The sequence below is a fragment of the Thalia democratica genome, chromosome 3 (genome assembly GCF_965202585.1).
Source record: "Thalia democratica chromosome 3, ktThaDemo2.hap1.1, whole genome shotgun sequence".
In the NCBI taxonomy this organism is placed as follows: domain Eukaryota; kingdom Metazoa; phylum Chordata; class Thaliacea; order Salpida; family Salpidae; genus Thalia; species Thalia democratica.
In genome coordinates this window covers 69,553,782-69,567,337 of record NC_139167.1, presented here as the reverse complement: position 1 = coordinate 69,567,337, position 13,556 = coordinate 69,553,782, and the positions used below count along the sequence as shown (strand labels likewise).

The 13,556-nt window shown below is 26.5% G+C and overlaps 1 protein-coding gene across 1 annotated transcript; it reads left to right on the top strand.

The window, feature by feature from the left end:
• The first annotated feature begins 567 nt into the window (after window positions 1-567).
• Window positions 568-8,217, top strand: LOC145832501 (ras-related protein Rab-10-like). The gene is made up of 7 exons (XM_082939819.1): window positions 568-691; window positions 1,320-1,380; window positions 1,696-1,834; window positions 2,090-2,179; window positions 2,331-2,432; window positions 2,615-2,672; window positions 8,117-8,217. The coding sequence occupies exons 1-7, from the start codon at window positions 571-573 to the stop codon at window positions 8,215-8,217; spliced, it is 672 nt and encodes a 223-aa protein (XP_082795945.1). The 5' UTR covers window positions 568-570.
• The last annotated feature ends 5,339 nt before the right edge of the window (window positions 8,218-13,556 follow it).

Here is a 13,556-nt window from a genome sequence, read left to right as displayed (position 1 = left end):
TTAAACGAACGTGAAATCATTTTATTCTAAAGTGCAATATTGCATGCTAAATTTTGAAAACTTTCTTAACTTTATAATCTTCATTTAATGAATAATCTTAACAACAAATCAAAAAACAAAAGTTTTTTATCAGCAAGTACTTTGACAAGTAGTTTAAAAAAGTTACAACAAAGCGTAAATGTCAAATTGATCTAATTGTAGTTTTATGAGTTATTCTTAGTGAAAATAAAGTTTTGGCATAGATCATTTTATTTTATTATATTTTCTTTAAGTTCTTTTTTACTGTCAAACATTATTATTCTTTTAATTTGTTTCATTATTGCACAATTTTTTTTTAGTACTCTTCTAATTAAATATTTTTTCTTTAAAATTGTTTAAGCAAATTTATATTTAGACGATGTTCCTTTTTATAACATTCAAAAAAGTAACGCAGTAGTCTAAGTTTTGTTACAGAACAAAATACTTAACTCAGCAACAAAACTGTTTTAAAAATAATAATCAAAGTTTGAAACTTTTTGTCGAGTAAGTTAATTCTATTTTACAAAAATTACCACAAAATAGTTAATAAACATGGCTTACAACGCTTTAAAATTTAAACTTTTACTGATCGGAGACTCATATGTTGGAAAGACTTGTATGATGTGCAGATTTGCTAATGGTACTTTTAACACGTCTCAAAAACCTACAATAGGTAAGGATAGTTTAGTTATTAGATTTTTGTTATAATATACTGTTTAAGTTTTATTAACAGCTATTTCAATTATTGAAATATTAATATGTTAACACTAAATATAAATTATGAAACATAACGTTTTTTAATAAAGCTGAAAGCAATAGTTTGCAAATGTTTAAAAAAGGAATTTTAGTGTATAACGACATTTTTTAAAGTATAACAAATTTTAATTCATGTTTCGATAACTTTTCCTACCTTTGAAAAACATACAAAAATACTTAACAATTGTTCTACAAATAGTGTTTTTAAGGTTTGTTTATAACTTTATGTATAGATTAAAACAAAAAAACAGTAAAGATAAAACATTAATAAAAAATAGAAGTATAATGTTTTTACTACAGTTGTTTTTTTTTAAATGTATTTATTGTAATAGTAAAAATAATTTACTGAATTTTAATAACGTTATTAAAACTATTTTCTAAAGTATACCTAATATTTTATATAACAATCTTAATATGTATAATTTATTTATCAAACTCTCTGAAACTATTTTCCGTAAAAAACAAAAAATCTCAGTAAAAGCTCTTTAAACTTTATAGTTTAGCCAATTATAATTTCATTAGTTAATTTAACTAAATTTTTTTAGGTATCGACTACAGATTAACCAACATAGAATTAAATAAAATGAACGTGACCCTTCAAATTTGGTAAGTTTTTTGTAAATTTTAAGTAAAACTTTTAATAAAAACTTTAGGTGAAATCTTTTATTATTTTATTAAAGTGATAAAAAATGCGTATTAGTACAATTATTTTGTGCCAAATTTAATAAAGAAAAAGTTCTGTTTCGTAGCAGAATTGCCAGAACGCTTATATTGCTATACAAACTGAAGATTTAATACTAATAAACTTTTGTTACTTTTCTATTAAAATGACACATTCGAGTATACTTTTTAATAAGAAAAACAGCAAGCCTGGTGCGGAGATCAAAACAAGAAAAAATGTTACTTAAAAATTTTTCACAGGGATACTGCGGGTCAAGAGCGATTTAACACGATTGCAACTTCTTACTACAGAGGAGCTGATGGTGTAATGATTGTGTATGACGTCACTAAGAAAATAAGCTTTGATAATATATCAAAATGGCTGGATAAAATCAAATGGGTAAGTATATAAAAAAAAACTAAATTAATAATAAGGTCATGTACTGTATGTGAATTATTTTAACTTTTAAATTCAAAGGTGCTTTTTATCTCAGTTGTATATAAATGCTGATTATTGATACTTATATACTTTAAACTATTTCCTTTTTTTTTAAAGACAGTTTTCTAAAGTATTGCCATATATATACAATTTACTTTTTGAGTACGTTAAAGCATAAAACATAGAAAACAATTAATTACATTTTATCATTATCAGCATTCTGGAGAAAATGTGGAAAAAATACTGATCGGTAACAAATGTGACTTGTATGATGAGAGAGTCATTTCTAAACAAAAAGGACAACATGTTAGTTCTTATTTTTACTAAATGTTATTAAATAAGTTGTTTAAAATAAAAAATAAGTAAAAACAACTAACAATACACATAAAAAAATTGGTGATATATAGTTTATTAACCACATTACTAAACAGTTATAAAGGTATCATTTTATTGACAGACTGCTAAAAAACACGGAATGAAGTTTTTAGAAACCTCAGCCAAGTGTGACATCAATATAGAAGAAGCTTTTCATACTCTTGCTACTGATATTTTGAACAAGGTAGTTTATATTTCTGTTCAATTGTAATTTTTAATCAAGAATACATAAGCTTATACATACATCCGTTTTAAGCGTAGTGAAACAATAGTTAATTTATAACTATTAAAGTGAGAATTTTCAGCTTTGAAATATTGTTTATAAAACTTTACAGAAACCATCAAAAAATTCCTGTACAAAAAAAGGTATTAGAATTACTTCCATTAGAAGAAACTACAGTAATGGCTGCTGTTAGCAATCTAAGTTTAGTTAAAAGTGGAAATAAAAGTGTTCAAGACTCAAATTTTTTTTTACTTATTTATTAGACTTGAGTAGTATAAAATAAAAAAAAAATTTGCAGCTGCTTTTGTTTTTTTCTTTATCTCTTCTATAGTTCTTATTAAAAACGAGACACAAAAAAATTTGTTATGTTCAAGTGTAAAATTGACAAAATTGAAGAAAATTTGTTGTAGTTAAAAACTTCGATACTTTTTTTTTTCATTTTAATTGCTTGACTTTATACTAAACTGTTAGTGATGGATTATATTTTTAGTAAAATACACTTTATATGTGGTTACTTTTCTAAGTTTAATACATGTTTTCTTTTCAAGCTCAGTATAATAACCATAAATAAATGTTGTCGCAATTGTTTTTTAATGTTTCTAAAACAACAAAACAAATATCTTAATTGCTGACGAAATATGTTTGTGTATGTTATGTATTCATACTGTAACTGTTTTAAAAATAAGTTCGTTGCTGATAAATATAGCAGCAAAAGTTTAATCAAGCGAAACAAATACGATTTGACTAGCCAATCTTTAAAGCCTTTTATTGAAAACTTTTTAAACAAGCCTAAATTTAAAAGTTCTGGTAGTTTTATTCATAACCACCATTTTTTAGTCGTAAAGATATGTAGTTCAGTTGAAACTAGAAAAATCATGTACGTTTAGTTTTTTACTTAAAGTTATCTTTATTATAAGCTTAAGACGCATATAATGTAACAAAATTTACATATATTTAGTAATAAGCCATAAGATTAGTAACAGTTTTATGTTTAATGTGTAAAGGTCATAGTGAAAACATCTTTCAATAACAAAAACAGTTACTTAAAAGAGTCTTAAGTTTATAAAACTAAGTATTTTTATAGCACTTTTCACATAAAAATATGCTTTATGACAATAATATATCTTATACTACGTTGAAACAGCATTAAAAAAAGTTTAATGATTTTAGATTTAGGTAAATGAAATAGACATTAGTTTATAAACTTGTAAAAAAAAAACCTTTGAATCTATGCCGAAAATTCAAAAAAAAATGTAATAATTTTAAAAGTGGTTGTAGTGAAAATGTTAAACTCAAAGTTGAATCTAATATTTTTACTAATTAAATTTAATGCATCGTTTTTGATATTATTTAAAACGATTTAATAAATATTTTTTGTAGTGTATCGTTTATTTATTTAATAAAAAATTAAAATATTAAAACTAAAATTAGTTATATATTTAGAAGCACTTTTTAAAAGTTTACAGTACATATATCTACGAACACAAATGTATAAATATGTATTTTTATTTACACCTTTAACAAACAAACAAAAGTTTTAAAACCTTTAAACACATTTTTATAACCAAACTAAAGCTTTTATTCAAGTAAAATACACGTCGATTAAATTTATGAATTCTAACAAGAAAAAAATCAAATCTCATTGTTGAATAATTATGCCAAGTGATAGGATAAATTCTGAATATCTTTCCTGTGATTGGCTGGTCGAATTTATTCATTTTCGGTGTTGAAGAGTCGATATTTCCTTGGAATGTCTAAAATATTTTTGATAACCTCATACGTTATAGTTTAGTTAATATTTAATACTCTAGTAAAACTTATTTTTTGCAAAATTATCAAATTATATTCTAGGTTTAAATTATATCTAGTTTCTTATTTAACATTCATGTACGTATCTTTAGTGTAACGTTCTGTAATGTCAAATACTAAACTTAGATAAAAGAAAATAAAAAGCTTTTAAGGTTAGCATCTTTCTTTGATAAAATACAAAAAATTCTGACTATTATTCATCTTAATGCTAGTAAAAAATGTGTAAAAGTTTTAAAATTAACTTTTGGTTAATTAGTTAAGGTTGACAATCAAAATATAACAATAAAATTAAAACTGTATTTAAACTACAACTAAACTGTTAATTAAATCTCTTTTTTTTCGTCTTTACTAATAAAAGTTTATAATAGAATACATTCTATTTTTTCTTCAGAAGGTACTATTAAGTAACAAATGACACAGTAAATCATAGTTTTTATCACTTGATAATTTTGTCACCAAGTCAAACAGCATACAAACTTTAGGATTAAGTTTAAAGCTGACCATCACAGTAAATTTTACTTCGCTTTCGTTCGCCTACATTACCCGGTATGAAGTCATCCATTCTTTAACGTTTGCTGAACTTCCCTGCGTCGCAACTCCATGCAACGTCATCATTTTCTTATAATCTACTTGTATCCATACATTGCTGTACAACCGACCTTTATATTTTGTTGTTTAATCATTTATTATAAATTTACTTAATTTTTTCCATAATATCTAGCATAAGTTTCAAAACTACTATTAAAAACGCCTATGGCCTTTTTTTTTGTTCATCATCATTATCTAATGCAAGGTTCAAATTATTACCTCATAGTCCCTCATAAATTTCTGTTCAACCCCCACTTACCAAGGTTTAGAAAATCCTGATCTAAGTTTTAAATTATCGTCATTATACGTATTTTATCAGTTAACCAGTAGTTATTTTAATTATCTTAAGTAAAAATTCAGACAATCAGCAACAGTGTAATTGTGCAACCTCATTTCGTCTTCATTAAGAATCATTAGCCAGAAACAAGATTATCAATGTATTATACCTTGAGTTTAGTAAAGTTTTTGCTTTACACACATGCTTTGGTGTAAATGTATTTAAAGAATTTTAGTTTTACTGACACAAAGATTAACTGTGACAATATGAGGTCGCATAATGTCTAATAAGCGGAAACGGATGTAATTTTAAATTAAAGACCTGTCTGAAATGGGATATCTTATTTAAAATAGGATCTGATGTATGTCCCCGACAAGACGTTAAAAAGTATCCAAGTGGTGAGCGACTTGACTGTCTTACGTTTTTTAACTCAACATTTACTATGGTTTAACTATTTTTTTTTGTTAAACTTTTAAGAAATATATTTAAAAAAAATTATAAGACTACAAAAAATAAGAATTTCTTGTTCATGGTAAATTTCTAACAAAAAAGTTAAAATGGATATTTTTAAAAAGCAGTACTTAGAATTATTATGTGCCTTAACTAAAATTCAAAACAAGCCACAATGAGTTTTGAAGAGATATAAGTCCAAATAGTAACAAAAGTATAAACTAAATGCGATTCCGAGAAAACATAACAGTAATCTGCAACATTACGGAGTTAACAATAATAAAATCAAGGTTTTTTTTCAAAAATTAAGAAACAAAACTTTAAAGCAGTTATATAAAATATTAAATAGTTTGTTGAATTGTTTTGCGTTTACATATATATATCCTAAAGATCTAGATCTTAGCCAATTTAAAGGAACCGTGGGAAAGCTAAACTCTAAGTAATAATTACGACAATTTTCAATTTTGTGCGACAAAAAGTAAGAAACTTATCTTATCTCGAAATCTTATTTTCTAAAGGTTTAATTAAAAATAAATAAAATGATAGATTTTCTAACAATATCCATTATAAATTGTAAAAAAAAGTTCATATATTTAAAAATAAAGCCTAACAGTTTAATTAATATTAGACTAATTGTGAGATTTTAGTTTGTTATAAAAACTCTAACTTTGTCTAATTTTCATTTCAAATATATTTGAAACACCAAACTTTTTCTTATTTAGTCGATACCATACTATAACATTACTATATGTATTATCAAAACCTTAAACTTAAAATTTTCTCAAAATATGCAAAGGCCTACTGATTTACTAACTAATTGGCCTTATACTTAGTATAATACTTGTTGTACTATTAGGCCCATTATGTTTTTAAAATATTCAATGACTTCCTTAAGACGTCTGTAGATTGAACTAAAAAGGTTTTAACTATGAGACTGCATTTCTAACTGTATTTTAGTTTATGTATAAAAAATTATTAACTTTAACACAGAATAAATATTAAAATTTTGTAAAATTAATAAACAAAAAAATTAAAAAATATTCAAAAACCATCACATTTATATATCAAAAATGTTGTGAACAATGCCTAGAACAAACAAATAAAGATTGCAATAATATTAAAACATGATATTTGCAGTAACAACTAAAATAACAAAGTTTACTTTTATTGCTTATAACGACCTAATTAAAAACTTAACATAAAAAAGTTTAAATAAAAAGGTCAAACACTTGCTTTCGTAAGTAATCAGAGGAATGTTAGCAGTTTGAAAAAGATGTCTATTACAAGTTTTCTACAATATTATGAAGTCTACAACTAACACATAACAGTCGTACTTTATATTAAGAGTCCACAACTTTCACATCACAATAGATCACACAATACAACTATCACATCATAGTAGATATCAACAATACAACTATCATATTAGAATAGACTGCAAACAATACAACTATTACACTACAGTAGATCGCACTGATACAACTATCACATCACAGTAGATCGCAATGATACAACTATCACATCACAGTAGATCGCAAAAATTCAACTATCACATCACAGTAGATCGCAAAAATACAACTATCACATCACAGTAGATCGCAATGATACAACTATCACATCACAGTAGACACAACAATATAACAATCAAACCGAAGTAGATTGCAACAATAAAACTATCACATTACAGATTTTTTATGATTTAAATGAACCTTTGACGCTATTTTGTAAAAGAATTAACACTTGTTTAAGTTGCCACACGTTTTTGCTGAATGCAGTCGAACTTTGCTACTTTAAAGGCACCGTTTGAAAGCTAATATTCTAAGTAAAACTTTTCAACGTATCATATTACAGCAAAAAGAAATAACAAAGTTAGGTTTTCTCGAACTCTGCTTCTAATAATTTGAATTAAAACTTAACAAATATTGTTACAATCTTTAAAATCTGATTTAAAGTAAATCGAATTTAATGAAAAATAGAAACTTAATAGTTAAATTTGTATTTGACAAATCATGACATTTTAATTTAACAAAAAAAGTCTTTTTTTTTTATGTAGTATTGAACAATCGGTATAATCATGACCTAAAGCTTGAAGAACTTTTTAAAATACGCATAGAACAATAATTAATCTACAAATATTTATAACTTTTGTCCACCAAACTAGTAATCTACAACAAACACATCAGGGTTGTGTATTGTAAAAGTTGTAGTGTTGTTGTGATCTACTGGATAAGATAGTTGTATTGTTGCAATCTACTGTGATGTGATAATTGCATTGTTGATATCTACTGAGATTTAATGTTGTATTGTTGCAATCTAATGTGATGTGGTAGTTGTACTGTTGTGATCTACTGTGATGTGATAAAAAATAAGTTGTCGGGAACTTTCTGAAAATTATGTTCTAGCTTTATTGGCGGACTTTACGTTAACTTAAAATACAGAGTCCTTGATAAAAGTAGTTCGAGTTTAAGTTAATTAAATTTTTTATAACTTTCTTTGCCACTCATCTTTTCTTCCAACACAGGACGCGAGGAACCACCCGAGGAAGCGAAGAAGGCCGAAGGTTACACAGCCTCCGAAGGTGAGAAGTTCAAGCACGACTACGTCATAGTGGTCAACACTTAAGAACAATGCCCGGGTGAAGAGGAGAAAATAAAAGAAAACAAGAGCTTCATGTGCCAGTTTGGAGAGTGGGTGATAGTCTGAAACGTAAATAGTTATATATATATATATATATATATATTATAAATATGTTTTTTTTTTTTTTGAAACAGCTGTATAAAACAGTGTCTTTGTTTTGTTTGTCAACTCGGAGAGTAATTGTTGTTAGTTGTTTGTAGTTCTATCAGTTTTTAAATATAGTTATTTTTTATGGTGTATGTCAGTGGCGTCGCATGGTATTTTTCTTAGGTGGTGCAGAAAAAAATCCGAGTTGAAAGTGGTCGATTTTCCCCTACTTGAGTTGTCCCTGCTCGAGTTGCTTCTGCTCGAGTTGCTTCTGCTCGAGTTACTTCTTCTCGAGTTGCTTCTTCTCGAGTTACTTATTCTCGAGTTGCTTCTCTTGTTGCTTCTTCTCGAGTTACTTATTCTCGAGTTGCTTTTTCTCGAGTTGCTTTTTCTCGAGTTGCTTCTTTTCGAGTTGCTTCTTCTCGAGTTGCTTCTGCTCGAGTTGCTTCTGTTCAAGTTGCCTGTGCTCTGCTTAGCTTTGTTTTCATTTTTTGTTTACAATAGCTTGTGAAATGATGCTTAAGTCTGTACTGTTTCAGGGAATTTTCAACTTAGCTTACTTACCGCAAGATATTGATTTTGCGGTAATTCTTGAAGAAATTTTGCTCTTTTGAGTTCATTTGCGGCAGTCAGCTAAGAGTTTGTGGCAGTGAAGTGAGCAACATGGTCGTTTCTAAATTGGAGTTTTGTAAGAGATTTTGTTCTAAAAACGTCATACTGGTCATTTACGAACAATGCCCTGATCGAGACGAGACGCTGAAAGAAAACATAGACTTCATTTGCCAGTTCGGAGAGTGGGTATTGTCTTGAAGTCTTTATAGGGGTGGTTTTTTTTTTTGAATTAATGCTTTAATTAGTTTTTATTTATACGTTCTGTTTGTATGTGTATCCATTTAAAAATTTGAAACGCAGGTCATGTTGCAAATTGGTAATTTTTTTACCTTTAGTGAGTTTATTTTTGTTGATTACTTTGTTTAGTTTAGATATTTCTCTACTTACGTACTCGTTTGCAAACTTAAGCTTTTAATATTGATATAGGAGTATTTTACGTAAGAGTAAAGTCTTTTTTTTTTTAGAAATCGGTTTGGATTTATAAAGTAAAAGTAAGTATATTTAATAAATAAGTCTTGATTGATTAACTAAATTTGTTACTTTTGATGTTGTTATAGTTTAAAAAACAACAAAAAACACGCTCAAAGTGCTTGGTCCTAGGATCTGGTGCCCAAAAAACCTTTCGGTTACCGAGTCCACGGAAACCTTTTAGCAGTCTTGTTCAGAACAGATTTCTAAATTTACTGTTTAAGAACTATCCGTGCCTTAGTATTGTACCTTTTATACATTTAAAAAGTTTTTTTTGTAAGCTAAGCTCTAGTTAATACTTATTGTAAAGCTTAAAATACATTGAAATTTGTTATAGAAGATAACAATATTTGTAACTTTTAAATAGCTTTCACAAAAACAATCTTTAAAAACTAAAAATACTAGTGTTAATACTAAATTCTAAAGCAAGAATTAATTCGAAAACAGGTATTCAAATGCAAAAATAAACACGAAAGAAGGCAAACAAAGAAATTTGTTTGAACTTTAGATGATAGATGTTTATAAACACCCTAACACACTTTAAATTTTTTGAATAAATTACATATAAATATAAATCACAAACGTTATTATTGTTACTTAAAGGTTTTGTATGTATACTTTGGAAAGGCTTCAAAACTTTAATACTTAATGTAATTAAGACAGACTTTAACAATTATTTTAACTTTTTAACATTTAATTCAATAAACTTTGTATGATTTGTTAGAGATCAACTGTATTTGGTTTAAATTTATTTACTGTGCAACTTAATTTAGCTTTTTTATTATTATACAAGTATTAATTATTATTTCTTTAAGTAATTACTAATTAAATTTAAATTTATAACTGTAAAAAAGAAGACAGTTTATACTTGTTTTTATTTGGCAACTTAATTTATTACCCGGAGAAAGTACAAGAAAAAATAAATTACTTAAAACCTTTTGTAAATTAAAACATTTCAGCTTCAAAGGCTTTATTTTCGTTATTTGACACAATAATACAAAAGCGAGTTAGCTATTTTATTTACTACCAGGTTGCAATAGAAAAAAAATTACGTGTACGTTGTTTATTACTATAGGAATATCGTTGAATTCGATTAAGATTGTAAAAATACTGTACACTAGAGAAATAATTTAAGTAAAAGAATATACCTTTTTTAAGATTTTTGTGTATGTTTGAATAATACTGTACGTTCTTAGTTCAATTTTATGTTACAAATAAATAGACTTTGGGTACAATTTTGTTTGCTCAAAAGACTCAAGGGCTATTTTTAACTACTCTGATTGTAGTTTAATTTATCACTATTTAATGTATAACTTGGTACTTTGACGTTTTGCAGAATAATGTGGCTCCATGTTACAAGAAATTACAAAACACATTGTCAGTTCATAGATTTAAAAACAAACATTTAAAGTATTTTCAGCTTAAGTTGTAAGTGCATATTGGATTGTATACTTTAAACTGAAATAAAGAGAACAATAATAACAAGATTTTAAACTTAAACTAATTAAAACTCTAAACAAAATGCAGTGTAAATTACATTTTTTATTTTTTAGCAAAGGTTTAACTTAAAATCTATTTGCTTTCTGAAAAATTACATTAAAATACAGCATTCGACTTATTTGCGTTTAAATCATAAAATATTCTTTCATGTTTCATTAAACTGATGTTTACTAACTTTAATAAAGCTAAAACGTTTACCACTGGATATGTTTAGTTTGTTATTTTATTTTCAAATAAACCTAGACTTTAAAGTAGTTTAGTTGGTTAATTACAAACGTCAACTTTTTAAACACTATACAAAGCTGGATATTTAAATAGAGCCTAGAGGAAATGTGTTAGAATTAGAAGCTGTAATTGTTCGAACTAAATTATCTTTTGCTCAGCTTTAAAATCTTTCAATTCTGCTTACTTTTTTCAGTTATAATCATCTTCAATTCGAGCAATCTCAGTTGCAAGGAATATATAAGGTGTGTTCACTAAGAATACACATCACAAAACACACAATTAAAAACAAAACGTGTATTTTAAATCATTTTTACTTACGCTTCAACTTGTACTAGCAAGTAATTTTCTTATTCTAATATTCTTCTTATTCGTGAAAATACTACATATAACCTTTAGGAGGTGCTTATAGTTTTATTTAGTGTAAAAAAAATAATTTAGACAAAAAAGATGTGTTTTTTTATTTTATTCTTGTAAAATAAACTTGATTGGAACAAAAGCGTTTTACTATTGACATAATTGTAATAAGTAGCATGTTTAAAAAGCTCCTTGAGGACTGAATCATATGTGTACGTGGCTTCACTTTCTTATTAAACACAACCTTTAGGCCTTCTATATAACTTAAAATTCTTATTACTATTTTTTAACCTAATAGTCCAACCCTTAATCGTCCAAGCTAGTTTTGTGTTAAATATAAAACCATTCAACTTGTACTTTAACTCCAATTATTTCTTTTTATTTACCTCTTGAAATTTCAATTCCAAACTCTTAAAGTACTAGTTCCTTAATATCCACAATTCCTAAGTATACATATTTCTTAATCTATCCCTTATAAATAATAATCGTGTACATAACATTTTAATACTTAACCGAGGGTTGGGCAATGTCCAGGCCGCCAATATCTACAGAATTATAGTAGAGCCCGGTTTTTAAAAGGTAAAACTGCGGCCAAGTAGCATGTAAATCAAACTTTGGAAATAACATATTGGGGACAAGAAATAAAGGAAAAAGGTCGTAAGTACGATTGCGAGCAATTTTAAACTTAGACTAGATTGAAAAACGGCAAATAGAATCAGCATCTTGTCGAAATGAATTGGACAATTGAGTGGTTTTAATAAAATTGCTTCGGCACACCAAATAATAGATTTTTCAACAGCTGGCTCACCGACTAAAACGTTGCCAACCCCTAAAAACCAATATAGTGTAACATTGACTAGGTATGCAATGTTTCAGCTGTACAAATTAGACTTAGTGGTAAGTAAATGTCGAACTGTTTAGTAATTAAACAAAACTGAATGCCACAACTGATGGTTTGATTATAATAAAAATCAATAATAGGAATTAATTTAATTAGTGTTCATTCAAAACCAAACTTTTTGGAATAAATTCTTTACCTTTCCAGTATATAAGTTTACTTTTATTAATTTTTGATTTGCTTCTGAATAAGTTTTGGAAAACAGTGTAATAGGTTCAAATCTCTATAACTACTAATATTGCAATATTTCAGTTTAAACTTATCGGAAGCTGGTAAGTAAACTTAATTCTTCACATGTCAAGGGTAAAATATTGAGTGTAGAAGAAAAACTTCTAAAGAGGTGGTTTTTAAAAAAAACTTATTGTAAGTAAGTTGGGTATATGACAACAGCAAAAACTTATTTCCTTGAAAACTAAAATAATCTTACAACCACATATATAAAAAAATACTTAAAGTTTTATTTTAACTTCCTTGTTTAATAACATACATAAAACATAAGATAAGGGCAAAAATTAAAAGTAAAAATGTGTATTATTGTGGGAATTGGATATTTTTTTTAAATATAAATATATTAAACAATGCTCAACAAAAACGAAATGATTTTTATTCACACAATTTACAGAAAAAGTACGGAAAATTATAATTTAAAAGTTTCAGTGTGTTTTTTTGAAATTATCAAAGTCGTAGATTTCTCCTCTCAAATTGTCAAGTTGCGGATCTCTCACGTAGTTTGCTCTGTGAGTCGGGTAGCAGAATACCTGTGAAATATAAAAAAAAATCTTTAAAAGTTTTAGTAGTAGATTATAATGATATCTTAAAAAAAAACTTATCAAAACAAGTAAATATTATAGATAATAAGCGCCCAATTTTGTCTCAAAATAAATGAACTTATGCGTATGTTTCATACTAATCTGGCTAACTAGTGTAACATAAAGTAATGGTAGTAAACTTTTAACTTTTAAATAGTTGTACCAAAAAAATCGATTTAACCCCAAAGAAACACATAATCAGATTATTCCGGAAAAATTAAGATAGTTGTTGGTATCTAAACATTTTAACTTCAAAACGACATAACAAAACATATTGAAATTTCACACAGCTAATGTTAACATATTTTAAAAAAATTATACTTGTCTCACAAACAACAAAAGTAACATAAAAAATACTCGAAAAATAAAAA

Excerpts from the sequence above, each read along its gene's own strand:
- LOC145832501 (XM_082939819.1), top strand. The coding sequence starts at position 571 with ATGGCTTACAACGCTTTAAAATTTAAACTTTTACTGATCGGAGACTCA. Across the intron at positions 692-1,319 it reads GTCTCAAAAACCTACAATAG|GTATCGACTACAGATTAACC; the intron begins GTAAGGATAGTT and ends AAATTTTTTTAG. Across the intron at positions 2,673-8,116 it reads GGCTGCTGTTAGCAATCTAA|GACGCGAGGAACCACCCGAG; the intron begins GTTTAGTTAAAA and ends CTTCCAACACAG.